Here is a 14,601-nt window from a genome sequence, read left to right as displayed (position 1 = left end):
CTTCTGCATATTCATCGATTACCTGTAAGTAACATCTTCAACAGTAACACATAACATAATTTATCATTAAATGTTAAGATGAATCTCAAAGAAGCTGATGAATTCATAAAATATTATTTTCAATAAAATACAGTATTGTTTTAAATGGATAAGCATCATAGAGAGAGAGAAAAAAAAATTGAACAAAACTTTCATTAGGCAGAACGTCTAGAATAACAAAGAATTAGTAAATTGGTGTTTTGAAAAAGTAGAAGTAAAATAAACTTTGCAGCATAATTTACTACTCATCCATTAATTGAAGAAACATTTTAGTAAGAATAAAATATGTAAAGGAAAGTTTCATTTCATTAAACAGTATTCTCAAATTGACAGAAACACATTACTTGGGAGAATGCAACACAAAGATATGCAATAATAATTCAAAGCTTATAAAATATATTTGCAACTAGAAATTTCACCTAGTCCGTATAAATGTGCACTTTTTTGTAGAAAAGTGAATATTTTTAATCACAAAATTTATTTATTATATATATTTAATTTATAATTGGCTGCTGTAAATATTTTCAAAGGATGCTGCAGTCATTTTGAGATTTCAAAAACTGTTTTATTGTAGTTTGTATTTGATGAAAGATTTTATTAATATTTTAAACAGTAATTTAGATGACCATTTTGAAAATGGCGTATGCATTAATGCAAGAAATGACAAAATGGAGAGGAATCAAAGTAAGTAACTGTACTTTTGTAACTTCAAAATGGGAAACATCTAAAATTAGGAACGCAATTTAACAAAAATTCACGGATTCTGTATATTTAAGAAATTTAGGATGGTCATTGTAGCATTTAATCAAGCTTGAAAAGAGAAAATAATACCAATATGAAAGACTCGGATAAAAATATATCTTTCAAAAGCATATGATTTTAATTCTTATTAAAAACTTAATTATTTTTGTATTTTCAAGCCCTATATGAAACATTAAAATTTTAAATCACTACTTAAGGATTAACAGAGCATGCTAAAATTACAGATTTTTCCAATTATAAATAGAGAATAACAATAAATATCCATGGGACATTAGAAGAAAGCAATGCAATTTTCATTTTAATTAAAGTATAATTTTAGATAACATATATCAAATTTAAATTTTTACAGTACCTGCCTCTTGAAGTATTCCAACTGATGTAGTAGATTCTACCATATTTTTGGATGTATTTGGAACATCAGAAACTGGAGATGCAGACTTCACAAAAGCCTTTTTTGAGGATTTCTATAAAAATAGGTAGGTAGATACTTTAATTTGCACTTTATTTTAAGTGTAAATACACATTTACAAGATATAAAAGGAATAGCATGAAAAAAGTACTTCTGATGGAAGCCTTTAAAATAAAATTGGCAGCAGGCAAATATAGTTTGTATATAACTTTCATGCTATTTCTATGAGTTTTAGCATGCATATCATTTACTTCAAACAGCAAAATAATAATAATGGAAAATAATTGAAAAGCAGCTCTACAGAATTTCTGCACAGTGCAATTCAGTCAAAAGAGATGTAGCAGCAAAGATATGAAACTTAATACCAATTATGTATATGATAACCAGACATGACATAGCATCCTGACTAAAAATACCAAATTCCGTAACTTCTGCAGATGATAATGCCCAGAATCACATAGGAAAGTGCATTGAAAAAATAAAAATTCAATTTATTTATATTCCATTATTTTTAATAATAATAATAAATTGTAAGACGCGGCTGACAATGAAATTTTTATGAAAAATATCATTAATACAGTTGAAAGTGTATACAAGATCAACCATATCAAACGTGATAAAAATACTAATCTATACTAAGAAAAATAAAATTCCTGGATAATGAAAAACAATTTATAAAATAGCTATATAAACATGAAATAATGTATTACTCCCCAGATCTAATCGTTCAGACAAATAAGTCACAGAAATTAGCTTCAGCAAGGAGGGTGAAATCTTCATACAACAATTCAATCAACTAATTGCTGCACTTACAATGGCGTTCTAGGCGGCCAAACATTTATGGAAATAACAAAAATTCTGATTACTGACAAAGAAAGTAAAAGTTTCTATAGTATGCAGACAAAATAGAATAAAATTGTCATTCTGGATATTACTGTAATATGAAAGTAACAACAGTTATCTTTGCCCCAAAAGAACAAAATTTCTGTACTAAGTATTTAAAAATGTTTTTCTATGGCAGATATCTGATTAGTTATAATGAGGAATTCAATAACAATTTTTTCAAGCAGTGTGTTTTATTATCTATTATTTGATGAATAGAGAATAAACAGGTAAGATTCATATTAGGAGACATCTAAATGTAGAAATAAGACATAAGAAAGACAGTCAAATGCCAGACAATTTTTTTTTTCATTAAAGAGTAAAAAGATAAAAAAGAACAAAATTCCTCATAAATATCGGCCGCGGTGGCCTGGTGGTAAGGTCTCGGCTTCGGAACCGGAGGGTTTCAGGTTCGTGACCAGATTCCACCGAAGAACCGCCGTGTAAGGGGGTCAGTTGCACGTTAAATCCGTCATGACCAAACGTCCTCCCGCTGGTGTGGTGTGGTGTGGAGAGGGGGGTGCCAGCTCAGGTGTCGTCCTCGTCATCTGACCGCGGTTCAAAATTACGAGGTCCGTCCCAAAATAGCCCCAGTGTTGCTTCAAACGGGACGTTAATCTAACCAAACCAAACCAATCCTCATAAATATCTCAATTAGCTACTGAAATAAGCCCCAGAAAACTTAGATGAACAAAACTTCTCAAAACAGAAACTGTAAAATGAACAAAATCCAATAATTTGATACAGTAACACATAGATTAATAAGAAATTCAGGCATCTGAATCTAATGTTCTGTAATAATATATCATAAGTTACAACTATGAATATAAACCAAATATCAATGCCATGTTAAGTTTATCAATAGAGGAATAAATGGAGAAAAAGAAATAAGCATTCATACTTACAAAATTCATGTTAGAAAAACAGATGGAATTCTGCGGAGAATATTTCTTCACCATAAGTAATATTACCTTTTGATTCATATTATTCTTATAACTTTTTGAAAAAATAATTACACTAAATCATATATTATCAAAATAAATATTAATGCATTAACCAATTTAATCAATTAATGAAAATAATGCTGAACTAGATGAAAGTAGATTATATTTATTTACTAAATTGATGAAGAAAATGCAATGAAAAAATATATCTTAAAATAAGAAGCATATCAAGATCATAAGAATTGTAAAATAGTCAAATGCGAGGGAGGGCATTTAACATATTTACCTTGGCATCTAAAGCTTCACATAAGGCCTTATCAATTTCATCTAAATCATCATCTATTTTTAGTGAAGTGGTTCCAGCATTAAAAATGGATTTAGTATTTTTCCTCTTTTTGCTTAACATAGAAAAGTCAATTTTATCTTTTATACTAATTATACTTGAAGAATCTACATCACAATCACTAGAAATTTTTACATTTTCTTTAGCTGGAGCAATCTCCAATAGTTCCTCATTATTTCGAAGAGGTTTTTCATTCTGTTCTGAGACAATGGATCGGCCACATTCAGTATTTGTTAGCACAGGCTCATCAACTAAAGCCTGATTGGTTTCATTATTTAATGTTTTCAAATCAAGAATATCCTCAGATTTTATAAAATTAACTTTTTTAAATTCACTCTTATGTTTGCGAGTTCTGTTACTTTGAGTACCTGTAGTAAATAATTCATCATTTTGTTCATCTACAGGTTTTTTCCACCCAAATCCAAAACCATATTTCCCATAGGAAGAATGAGATGAAAATAAGCTATCGATATTCACATCATTCCTTTTAGGTTTTTTAATTAATTCCTCATTTTTTGTACTTTCTGTTAACACTTCAGAAGCTTTCCTCTTAAAGCTGCTTATTTTATTTTGAGCTCCAATAAACAGCTTTGTTGCACTTTCAGTTATGTTCTCCTGTTCTTGTTGGCTTGAAGACTTAATTTCACAATTTTTTTTATCTTCATTTGGTTTTGATGATGATATACTAGCAACAGAAATTTCTTCTTCCTCATCTGTAAAGCTGTCATAATCAACCACTGGCCTAAAGCCCTGAAAAAAAAAATATTGCACATCAACAAATAAATAATCTTTCAAATTTTCCATACAAAACAAAATAAGTTAGAATATTACTGAACATAAATATTTTATACTAACAAAGTATTGAAAAGATAACAAACAGAATATTGAAAGATAGCATCTTATGATATTTTAAATTACAAATTTTTGATCTAATAACTTTCAGACTAAATTTAGCTATTCCTTAATCATGCAACTGATGGTAAGATTTTTTTTTTCAGTTTTGTGTCTTAAAAATCTTTCTGCCTTTCTTTAGAATTCAATTTCATTTAAATTTAACTATCGTTCTTCTACACACACAAAGAGAAATTTTTAATCACAAAAATGTTTGATTAACTGAACAATAATAAAAAAAAATATATAAAAAATCTTGATAAAATAAAAATATTGTAAGGCTATTATTGAAAATAAAATCAATCAATCTTAAAAAATGATAAAATTCGATTCAGAAAAATACTGAAATCAACCTTTCCGTGGAAATGTGTCATATCTGAGCTAACTATAAATAAAAAGATTTTTTTAAACAATATGAATGTGTTTTCTCAAATTTTTTCTAAAACTGTGATACAAACAATCTCAAGAATTATTAAATAAATATAAAATAATACAAAAAAAATTTAAATATTTATAGTAAGACAAAATAAGGAATACCAAAATTGTCTTTTAATATGTAAGTCTATGATAATTTATATGAAGGCCAAAAACGAATGTTTCAAGCATGATGGCACCTTGAATACAACATAAAAAATAATCTCTAATAATAGTCACAATAGCAAGAATCATACTATTTACTTTTATTACATGAACTTCAATTAAAATTAAAAAGAAAAAAGATTATAAACCAATTACAGGCATTCTTAATTATTTCCAATTTGAGTGATATATTTAATCTTGGAACAATAAGGATATTTCATAAATAAATAAAGAGAAATAATGAATGAATATACAAACTATTTATATGATATACTTCAATAAAATAATTTAAATTATCGTTTTTTTTTATAAAGTATACGAAATGGCTTACATAAGTATTATTGATAACTTGATATGCATTATGACTAAGAGAGTTTTCCTCCTTGTTCACAGAGGAATCTGGACTTTCATCACCAGCTTTTTCATTCAACTGCACACTTTTTTTTTCTGCATCTTTTAGTGAATTTTTCCATGAAGCTTCATGAGTTGATGATTCCGCAGGTAACTCATCTAAGATAGATTGTGACGGTGTTTCTGTTATGTCATTCAAAGTTTTGAGAGGTAGTGATGAGTCAATTTTAACAACTTCAGAAACCGGATTTTGAGAGATTGTCATTTGTGAATCTGTTTCTTTTTTAACAGATTCACTGTGTGGAAATTGGTAACAGTGAGGAAAAGAAGGACCTTTAACTTCACTGACCTCTGCTTCATTAGATTTACTTGTTGAATCTACTTTTTCAACAGTTTTATTTTTATTTATTTCATATAATTTTTCAAACTTTGTGTTCTTATTAGTCGCTTCACTCTCAGAATCAGATGAATTATCTGAAGATGAAGAATCCCCAAAATAAGATATCGGAATTATTGCCCTGTAATGAAAAATAAAATAACTGTCAAATTACGAATACTAACACTTTTAAAACTAATTTTTAAATTTCAGTTACTCTTAAAAAAATGCTCTTATAACTGTTATAATATATGCTTTGTTCTAATTCTAATAATATAATCTACTTTGCTGAAAGACTTATTCAATATGTAATACAAAATCAAATTTAAATTTCAAACAAAAATCACATGTTATGATGAAATGATTCATTACATTAAAATAATATATTTTATATTGTGATCATTTTGAAAGTTATTTGTGAAAAAGAGCATTACATTCTGTAATGTCAAAATTTTGCTTAAGTTCATGGATAAAAATGAAAATGAAAATTCAAAAAAACTTTTCAAGACGTACTGTTAACAGGAAATGAATATTAGATTGAGGTGCCATCCAAATATCACTAGGGCCCTTTTTCTAAATCCCTGTGTTTCTAATCATACTTTGAGGTCGATATGCAATTTTGGGACATTTCTAATATTGCAAACTGGCCAAAAAATCCTTGGAAAATTGATTTGCATTTTAAGAGGCTGTAAAAAATTGCTCTTGCACTATAATTCTTTCAGAACATATTGAACAAAAGCTGTGTAAAAAGATGAAATTTTCAATTACTTTCTCATTCAATAAGACTTTGAAGAAATGGCCCAAGGTGCACTTGGAGCATCTCAAAAGGCAACCAAAGTATACTTGACACAAATTATGATACATAATAATCAATCATGTAGAATGCCAATAGGTAGGATTTTAAGCTTAATTACTATTAGGAATTAAACCTACCAGAATATTTCCCTTTTCTTAAGTTGAGCAAAACACAATTTTCAGGTAGCAAGAATCATAATTCTTTATAAAACTTTTATTCTGGAGTCAATTATGAGTTCTCTTAAAGATGGTAAGCATGAATATATTCATTACAGTTTTGTAGTTAAATGAAAATAAAATATTCTCTAATTATTATTCTAATTATTGACTGTGATGTATCATAGCAATTCAAAAGATAGGTCAACATTAAAAAAAAATCGGCATTTAATTTATAAATTCAAGAAATATTTATTATCTTGTTGTTAAAATTATGCAGACATTAGAATTCGCTGCTTCTCAAATATTTAAAAATAAGTTTCTGGAGAAAAGTAAGACATGAAAATCCAAAATACATATTTTTTTCTATAAATCCGGCAATTCTTAAAAACTTTCAAATTACATATGATTATTTTTTATGTCTTTAACATAGACAAGAAAGATACATATTATTGCTTTGATAAGGAAGGAAGGGAAGGAAAGAACCTAAATTCTAATGCTTTTATAAATGTATTATATTAATTTTTAAAAAGTAACATTTGCTTTAAATAGATTCTTAAATGTAGCAAAAATTCAAATGAAGCATTCAAACAATTTGAGTATTTAAATGTTCAGTCAAAATTAAAGGTAGAAATTGATGAAAACTAAAATTTTGATTAATATACCTAAAACTGAAAATGTAATCAATATTTTTTGAATGTGGTTATCTTTAGAAAAGAATGGAAGCTTTTTTAAATACTTTAAATTTTCACCTTTTTGAGAAAAATTTCACTTGATTTATTAATAACATTGTTTTTCTTTTATATATTCAGACATGGCACAAGCTCAGATCCCCCGCCCCGCGAAAAAAAGCTGAACATTATAAGATAATGAAAGGTGCCAAACACAAACACTCAGAGATAAAATAAGCATGATTAGCTGAACAATGAAGTGAATACATATATACATTAAGTGATCGAGATATTAAAAATATAGTATAATTATTGCATAAAAGAAAGCTAATCAATCTCAAGAAGAATAAAATTCAATTAATTAAATGCTAAAATCCACATTTCCACAAAAATAATCTATCAAACCTCACAATTTCTTTGATTCCATCATTTTAACTTCAAATCATTTCATTAAATTATTCATTAAAAATCATTCATTATTTAAAAATAAAATATGGTAATAATTATTTTAAACAGAACAGCTCATTCATTTAAAGTCAGCAGTGCTGCAAAAAATAATATACTCAAGATAAACCAAAGGAAATATAGTTTAAAAAGGCAACATTACATTAAGTAGTCTAAAACTTATAATTATCTGAAAGTATTTTTGAAGATTATTGATGTATCGCTCTTTAATTAGTAGTTTCTAACAAAAGAAAACAACCAGATGCATTTCTGCCAAGATATCAAAAAAGTGAAATCAACATCTAAAACCAGTGAACAAGCAAAAGAAAATGAAGCAAAGCAAATCAAAAGGGGAAACAATCCAATGCATGGCATGCATGGCATAAATAAAACTTTTAGAATTTATATCAAGAATCACAAACTTGGATTATGTGCAACTGTAACAAGGTTTATTTATTTTTGAAGTTCTTGGTTTCCTATATGCTGCATAACGCTGTTTTGCAACTAATAAATTTCTTTCAATGTACTCTAGCTGTCTGTAGCAGTATAACATCTTTTAAACAAACAAGAAGAACACGATAATAGTAGGCCACAAAAAAAAGGGGGGGGGGGATTTTCACAGATTAATCCTCATCAGCATTTTATTTATCAATGCCTGCTAATTACACTATATGGAAGATGTAATTTGAAATGCATAGAATAGGATTTGGATTATCAACCAAAACAGGAAATGGATTGGTATTATTGTAGAAAAACAAAAGGTACATTTAGGGTACATTTTTTAAAAGATTATTTATACAGAATATTTTTAATTTAACATTTTGATGAAAATGTGTAATGATAATTTTGTTGGTAAGATAAATACCAGTTTTGAAAGAGCATAGTTTAATAAATAAATACAACTCCAATGTGTATGAGTTAATATTTTTATAAATATCTGAGAACACTGTGAATATGGAACAATGCATGATGAACCCATCTGTGACAGAATTGTATTCAAAATACATGACAAATTTAAGTGAAAAGCAACAATTAGATGTTGATTTTAGTCTAACAAGATACAGGTTTCAGGTTTAATGATGTAACTAAGGAAAAGCCAGGTGTGTCTATCAATGCTGTAATATATGTAAATATGATACAAAAAATTTGTTCCTATATTGTGACAAAATTAAGAATAATGGTAGCAGATGTTACATGTATTTTCACCAAATATACAAATTCATCTGAAGTTTAATCTTGTATCATGCTTCAATGGAACCACGAAAACCATAATGATATGGTGACAGTCATGAAAAACTTCACACAACAACAATTTCTTATCAAAATGAATGTTAAAACACAGGAAAGAAGAAAATATTTCTGGAACAACAAAATTTAACTGTGCAGTGCCAAGTTATCAGATTCTATGCAAGAAATCTTTTTATTCCAAAGAGAAAAACAGAATAAATGGATATCAAGATTCGAAAGATTCAGAACTGTACCTAGATGCACCTGTTCTGCAACAAGCCTGGTGCAGAACATAGTAACTCTCTTTCTATATTTGATGGGATCACTATCTAAAATAATAACAGCACATTCAATCTGAAGCAAACAGATGTTGATTCTTAAGAAGTCATTAAAACTGAATTTGAAGTTATTTTATTCCAAACTGAAATGTAATTTATGATCTTTATAAATTCAATATGCAGATATAAGAATATGAAGCAGCAGAAGAATATATTACTGCATCCCAAAATTTGGCCCAAAACTACAAATTCCCACTAAAATTTTCAAGATAAAGCTATTTAAAATAGAACTGAAAATGGCATGTGTGGTAAAAACGAGTATTAGAGAAATAGCTCTTGAAGCAGATCTCATAATAGAAAGAACAATCAACATCACTAGACAGGCTGAAATAATTAAATAAACAACCATCATTTGTCTCAAATCATGAAAATTAAAGGTAGAATTCTGCAAATAAAATAACAATCAGACATTTTTCAAAGTTTGCTACTAAGAAAGGTAAACAAAATGTCTACTCCAAATAAGAAATTTAAGGAAATAGAAATGGAGACAAAACTCTAATTAATAAATCAAGAAAAAATTGTCTCAAAACAGAAACCCTGAACAAATGGTGTGTAAATAGTAAAATACATTCAAAAGAACAATGCAAAATTAAAAATGCAACTTGCAATATATTCAAATAAAAGACTCATTCCAGTGTACACAGACCAAATGTAAATGCAGTGAATTTTCTCACACATGAAAACATATAATCAAACTTAGGAAATTTAATGAATCCCGTTTCTGAAGACGAATGGAGAGTAAATGTTCCGAATGATAACAGAGCACTTTAATTTAAAATTGTTATGTGTACTGTTATCATAAAGATTTTTCAAAAGACATTTAAGTCAGTGAGGCAAAATAAGAAACTACAGATATCTAATAAACAAACTTTTGAATCAAGATTTAATTAAATTAATCAAGAAAAAATTAAAGGTTCTAGTACGATTTCAGGTTAAGCTTTAACATGATAAAAATTTTATACAGAATATTTATATAATCTCAAATTTACATTTATCACTTTTGAGCAGTGCAGCTTCTAAAAAGTTAAAATTGCTGGAATAAATGAATTAAAATTAAAATTTGACTCCAAATTAGAATTTCTCAAACTGGAAATTTAAAAACTCAGAAACTTTACAAGATAAATGGAAAATACCAATCTTTATTCAATCAAGATTCCTAAAAGTCTACTAATTTCTTTGAAAGCTGCAATTCCAAAAGAAGTTGGATGAAATGGTTAACCAGTAGATAAAACTTTTCATAGTTCGAGTTCTTAAAAGGGGATATAAGAATATACAAATCTTTCTTTATCTTTCCGAATTGAATAAGAACATCCAACACACACAAGATATATATTCAAAGGCATCAGTAAATTATACATTGATAAAATTCAGCAAGCTAAAATATTTAGCGCCTTGATACCAATTCATGATTTTGGTAAATAATGTTGCATTTGAGTATTCTGCACTAACAATGTTCATTACTTCATTTGGTCGATTAAAATTTAAACAACTTTCATTGAGAATTAATCTTGTCTCAGAAGTATTTCAGAAAAGAATTAGAGAATGCTTGAAAAATCTTAAAAGATTGACTTTAAGGATTAATTTACAATGCATGAGGAGATAGAGCAAAATCGGAACTATCAAGTTTAATACAATCTGCAAGATTGGGACTAACAAGTTTAATACAATCTGCAAGATTCTGGGTGGACTCTAAAAGTTGAAAAAAATTAGTTTTTTTAGCATCTGTCATTTATGATGATGAAATACATTCTGATAAAAAAAAAGAATTATTTAGAGAAAATGCCCCAAAGAATTAATTTTACAAAGCTCAAGTCTTTTCTGCACATGGTGAACTTCTTTGCGAAACTTGTACCTAGTCTAATGTCATGGCAGAATCCCTATATGCAATGTGAAGATAAATACAAACAGAATTTGGAGATTCTGATTTTATTCCTGATAAAAATAAAAAATAAAAAATAAAAAAAAGGGGCATTTGATAGAATCAAAAAAAGTTTAAGCAAGCCATCCAAATTAGCTTATACGATTGCAAGAAGCCAGTTTATTTGAGTGCTGACACACCATCTTATAACAGAGAAGCTTTGCTATATCAAACACAATATAACAACTCCAAATGTCCAGTTGCCTATGCACCAAGGGTGATAAGTTTTAAAAAGTGATAAATGTTATGCCTGAACAAGGAAAAACGTTCTGGCTGCAGCCTGGCGATATGGAAATTTTAACGATTTTTTCCTGTGTTACATATGTTCTTGGTTTAATAGAAAATATTGAAACTGGTTACAAACCATTAAATCCCAGTTTCATGCACAGTATATTAAATGGCTAACCTCCTCAATTTCAAAGGATGAAGTTGAAAATGATGCAACATTCATGTCAGGTACAATATAGTAAATTGTTGGGATAATTTCAGTATCATCCCATTTACCCTTAATATCAGCTGTAGACTGTTCTTATGAGCAGTGCCATCTTTCATGGCAGCACATACCTTGTGACTACAAACACTACAACAAGTGCATCCGAAATTTCTTGCAAGTTGGCAATTCCTTTGTTGTTTACCTTTAAACAGGGAAAAGAGACTTCAGGATATATCCAACAAGCTTTCTTTATTTTGATCCACATTTCTTTTGCCGAGACAGAGAACTTAATACTAGATACGAAATTCACCCAACAACCTTTCTGACTTCGTCTTCTAACTAGTCGCGCCTTACTTTTTGCTTCATTATAAACAATGTGGTTTCTTGTTGCCTTCTGAATTTATTCCATACTCTTTTTTCTCTTTGCCAAGCTTTAGTATAATCTTTTATTCCACCATGGTTCCCAGTATTTCGGAAAACAATTCTCAGATTTTGGAATAGCTGAGTCAGCTACTCCTATCAATGTATCAGTGAACTACATAATTTATATTCTCAGCCGCTATCATTGTTTTTTGTAACATTTGCTATCCCAGAAAAAGACGCACAGTCCCACTCAGCTTTCGAGAATAAATAACGAGATGAGTGTTGCATTAGAGAGCTATTTGAAATAAATGGTCTCTTAAGACAATAGGAAAGTGGTCACTTTCCAAAAAAACACTTCCCATTCTAAAATTAAATTTCGGTGCTAAAGATGGTAATATGTAGGTTCCCCACTATTCAAAAGGCAAAGAGAATGAAAGTCAGTAAGCTCCTCAATTTGTTTCCCACGAGGGTTAATAAGCTCTCTACCTCAGAGAGGGTTGTGGTCATTGAAATGGCCAACAGGAATTAGAGGAGGTGGAAGTTCATTTAATAAGGCATTGATGTCTCTTTGGTCTATAGACGCATTCGGTGGCAAATAAATGCTACATACCGTGATCAGAGAGGGAGCCATTATTAAAGCCGGACTGCAACTGCCGTTGATTCATGTGTAGAGAAATAACAGACGACGGTGGATACGTGACTAGGAGGAGCACCCCCCCCCCCGAGATGTTCGACCAGAAAGATTTCTTTGGAGCGCAATGCAGGCGGGATGGGTTTCATTAATCCGATCTTTAATATGAGAAATTTTATTAAGCAGCGGTGGAAGTTACAGGAAAACAGAGCTACAATAAAATTCACTTTTTATATGGAAGCGGAAGAATCCTGCTCCGTGTTCGACAATTCGGATGATGACGTATTAATTTTTTTTTAAATCTTCGGCAACATGAGGTCTTATTACAAGCGATTGCATTTTCTTCTTGTTTTTGGCAGTTTTTTTTTTTTTAACACCAGGAGTTCGTTTTTTATTTATTTATTTTTTATTTTGAGATAAGTTTTCTGAGGTTGTAGAAGTTTATAAAACTGAGTGCAGATAGATATATGGCTAGTATGTAGTGAGTATGTAGTGCTGCATTAATTAATGCGCAGTGACAGTGGATAATATTTGCATCAGTTTGGGAGCAAGATGTGTACTAAATAAAGTTGAGAGTAACTAAACAGGAAATGCCAACTTTCCGAGTTACATCATTAACAATTTTTCGGCCTTCCGGGAAAGCTAGATATATGTAAGCATATAATTCTAAAAAGCAGAAGGCAGGTTCGAAGACATAGAATAGACATTTTACATTTTTAAAATTCATTTTAATCCACCCCGGGAAGGCAATTTATTTACAAGTAGGCGCAGACAGAGCACGTCCACAACAGCGCGGAACAAAAGCAGAAGTAAGGAAGGGACGAAACAAATGATCATTAGTCTTATATAACATGGGATTTCCGGCTCGTATTAATTCAATACTCGTGTTGACCTTGGACAAGGGCAACGGAGGGATCACTTTCACTTGCCACGTGGAACTAATGGCGCATCATTTTTACACAGCTTCAGTTGAATTAATTAAACAAAGTGGAACTGGAACAGGAAATATTTTAGACTGACTTTGACATGGGCTGAATTAGGCAAAAATTTAGGAAATTAATTTGGATTAAATTAGATATTAAAATATCATTACATATATATTTAGGATGTCAGATATGCAAGCATTCATTTTCCGGCCAGATTCTGCACATTTACCACAAATATTTTCATTGTTTCTACAGCCGATTTGTTAATGCAAATACCTCGAGCATTTAAAACAACATAGAGGATTGGAGATGTAGGGTCGAATTTTGCAATTAAAATATCTACCTTTACCGGATCTGGAGAAAACCGGCGTTAGAAATGTAAGAACAACATGTTGTGTGGGAACAAGTCTGTCACCTCGTTGAATGTTAATGCAATGAGTAGCACAGACATTTTGATCTCGTAGCTCTTCCAAAAATTTTCCTCAGAAACCTGTATAAAATTGGGTTTAGAAAATAGACCACATGACACATTCATTGTTTTATGGTATGATGTTTGTACTGGGAAGGAACCCAGTTTGTCATTTTATTGATCTGCAATTAGCGTTTTTCGGACACTTGCAATGTAAATCACCAGATCTTAGTTTTTTTTTTTATATATTTTGCACCTCACAAATAGCAGATAAAATAAGTTTATTAGTGAGAAATGGAATGAAAAGCATTAGCTGTATGAATTAACATGTAATGTGTAGTAGGCTTGGCTTCAACGCCGTTAGAAAAAATAAAAACCTCATAGGATATTGATAGTGATTCAGATCAGGCGGCATCGCCCGTCATGGAACCCAACAAGGGATGGTAGTTCGAGACTCTGGAAATTTTCCAGCCTTGGCACTTACCATAATGCTAACCAGAACTTATATGCTGAGAGTCTGCCCCAGGGCCAGGGCCCACCCTTAAAAACAAGCCCAAGAAGAGACCCCTTCGCTTGATCCCCTTGAACAGACCAGCCGATTGATACACCAGGGACTGGAATGTACCACCCATCTCAAGAGTTGCCATGCATGGCAAACGTGTGGGGCAGTTAGCTGTTGGAGAAGCAAGAAGCAAACAGAGTGGCAACAGCTGC

At 30.1% G+C, this 14,601-nt stretch overlaps 1 protein-coding gene across 1 annotated transcript in view; it reads right to left on the bottom strand.

The window, feature by feature from the left end:
- Positions 1 to 14,601, bottom strand: part of LOC129961069 (uncharacterized protein DDB_G0284459-like) — a 59,280-nt gene that overhangs the window by 21,052 nt on the left and 23,627 nt on the right. The window contains exons 7-9 of the mRNA XM_056074877.1: positions 5,181 to 5,718; positions 3,323 to 4,129; positions 1,154 to 1,265 (exon numbers count right to left, since the gene is read on the bottom strand). Coding sequence (XP_055930852.1) covers positions 1,154 to 1,265; positions 3,323 to 4,129; positions 5,181 to 5,718 — 1,457 coding nt within the window. The remainder of the gene's footprint in view (positions 1 to 1,153; positions 1,266 to 3,322; positions 4,130 to 5,180; positions 5,719 to 14,601) is intronic.

This window comes from Argiope bruennichi, chromosome X2 (genome assembly GCF_947563725.1).
Source record: "Argiope bruennichi chromosome X2, qqArgBrue1.1, whole genome shotgun sequence".
NCBI lineage: Eukaryota > Metazoa > Arthropoda > Arachnida > Araneae > Araneidae > Argiope > Argiope bruennichi.
This window is presented reverse-complemented; position numbering and strand designations above follow the sequence as displayed.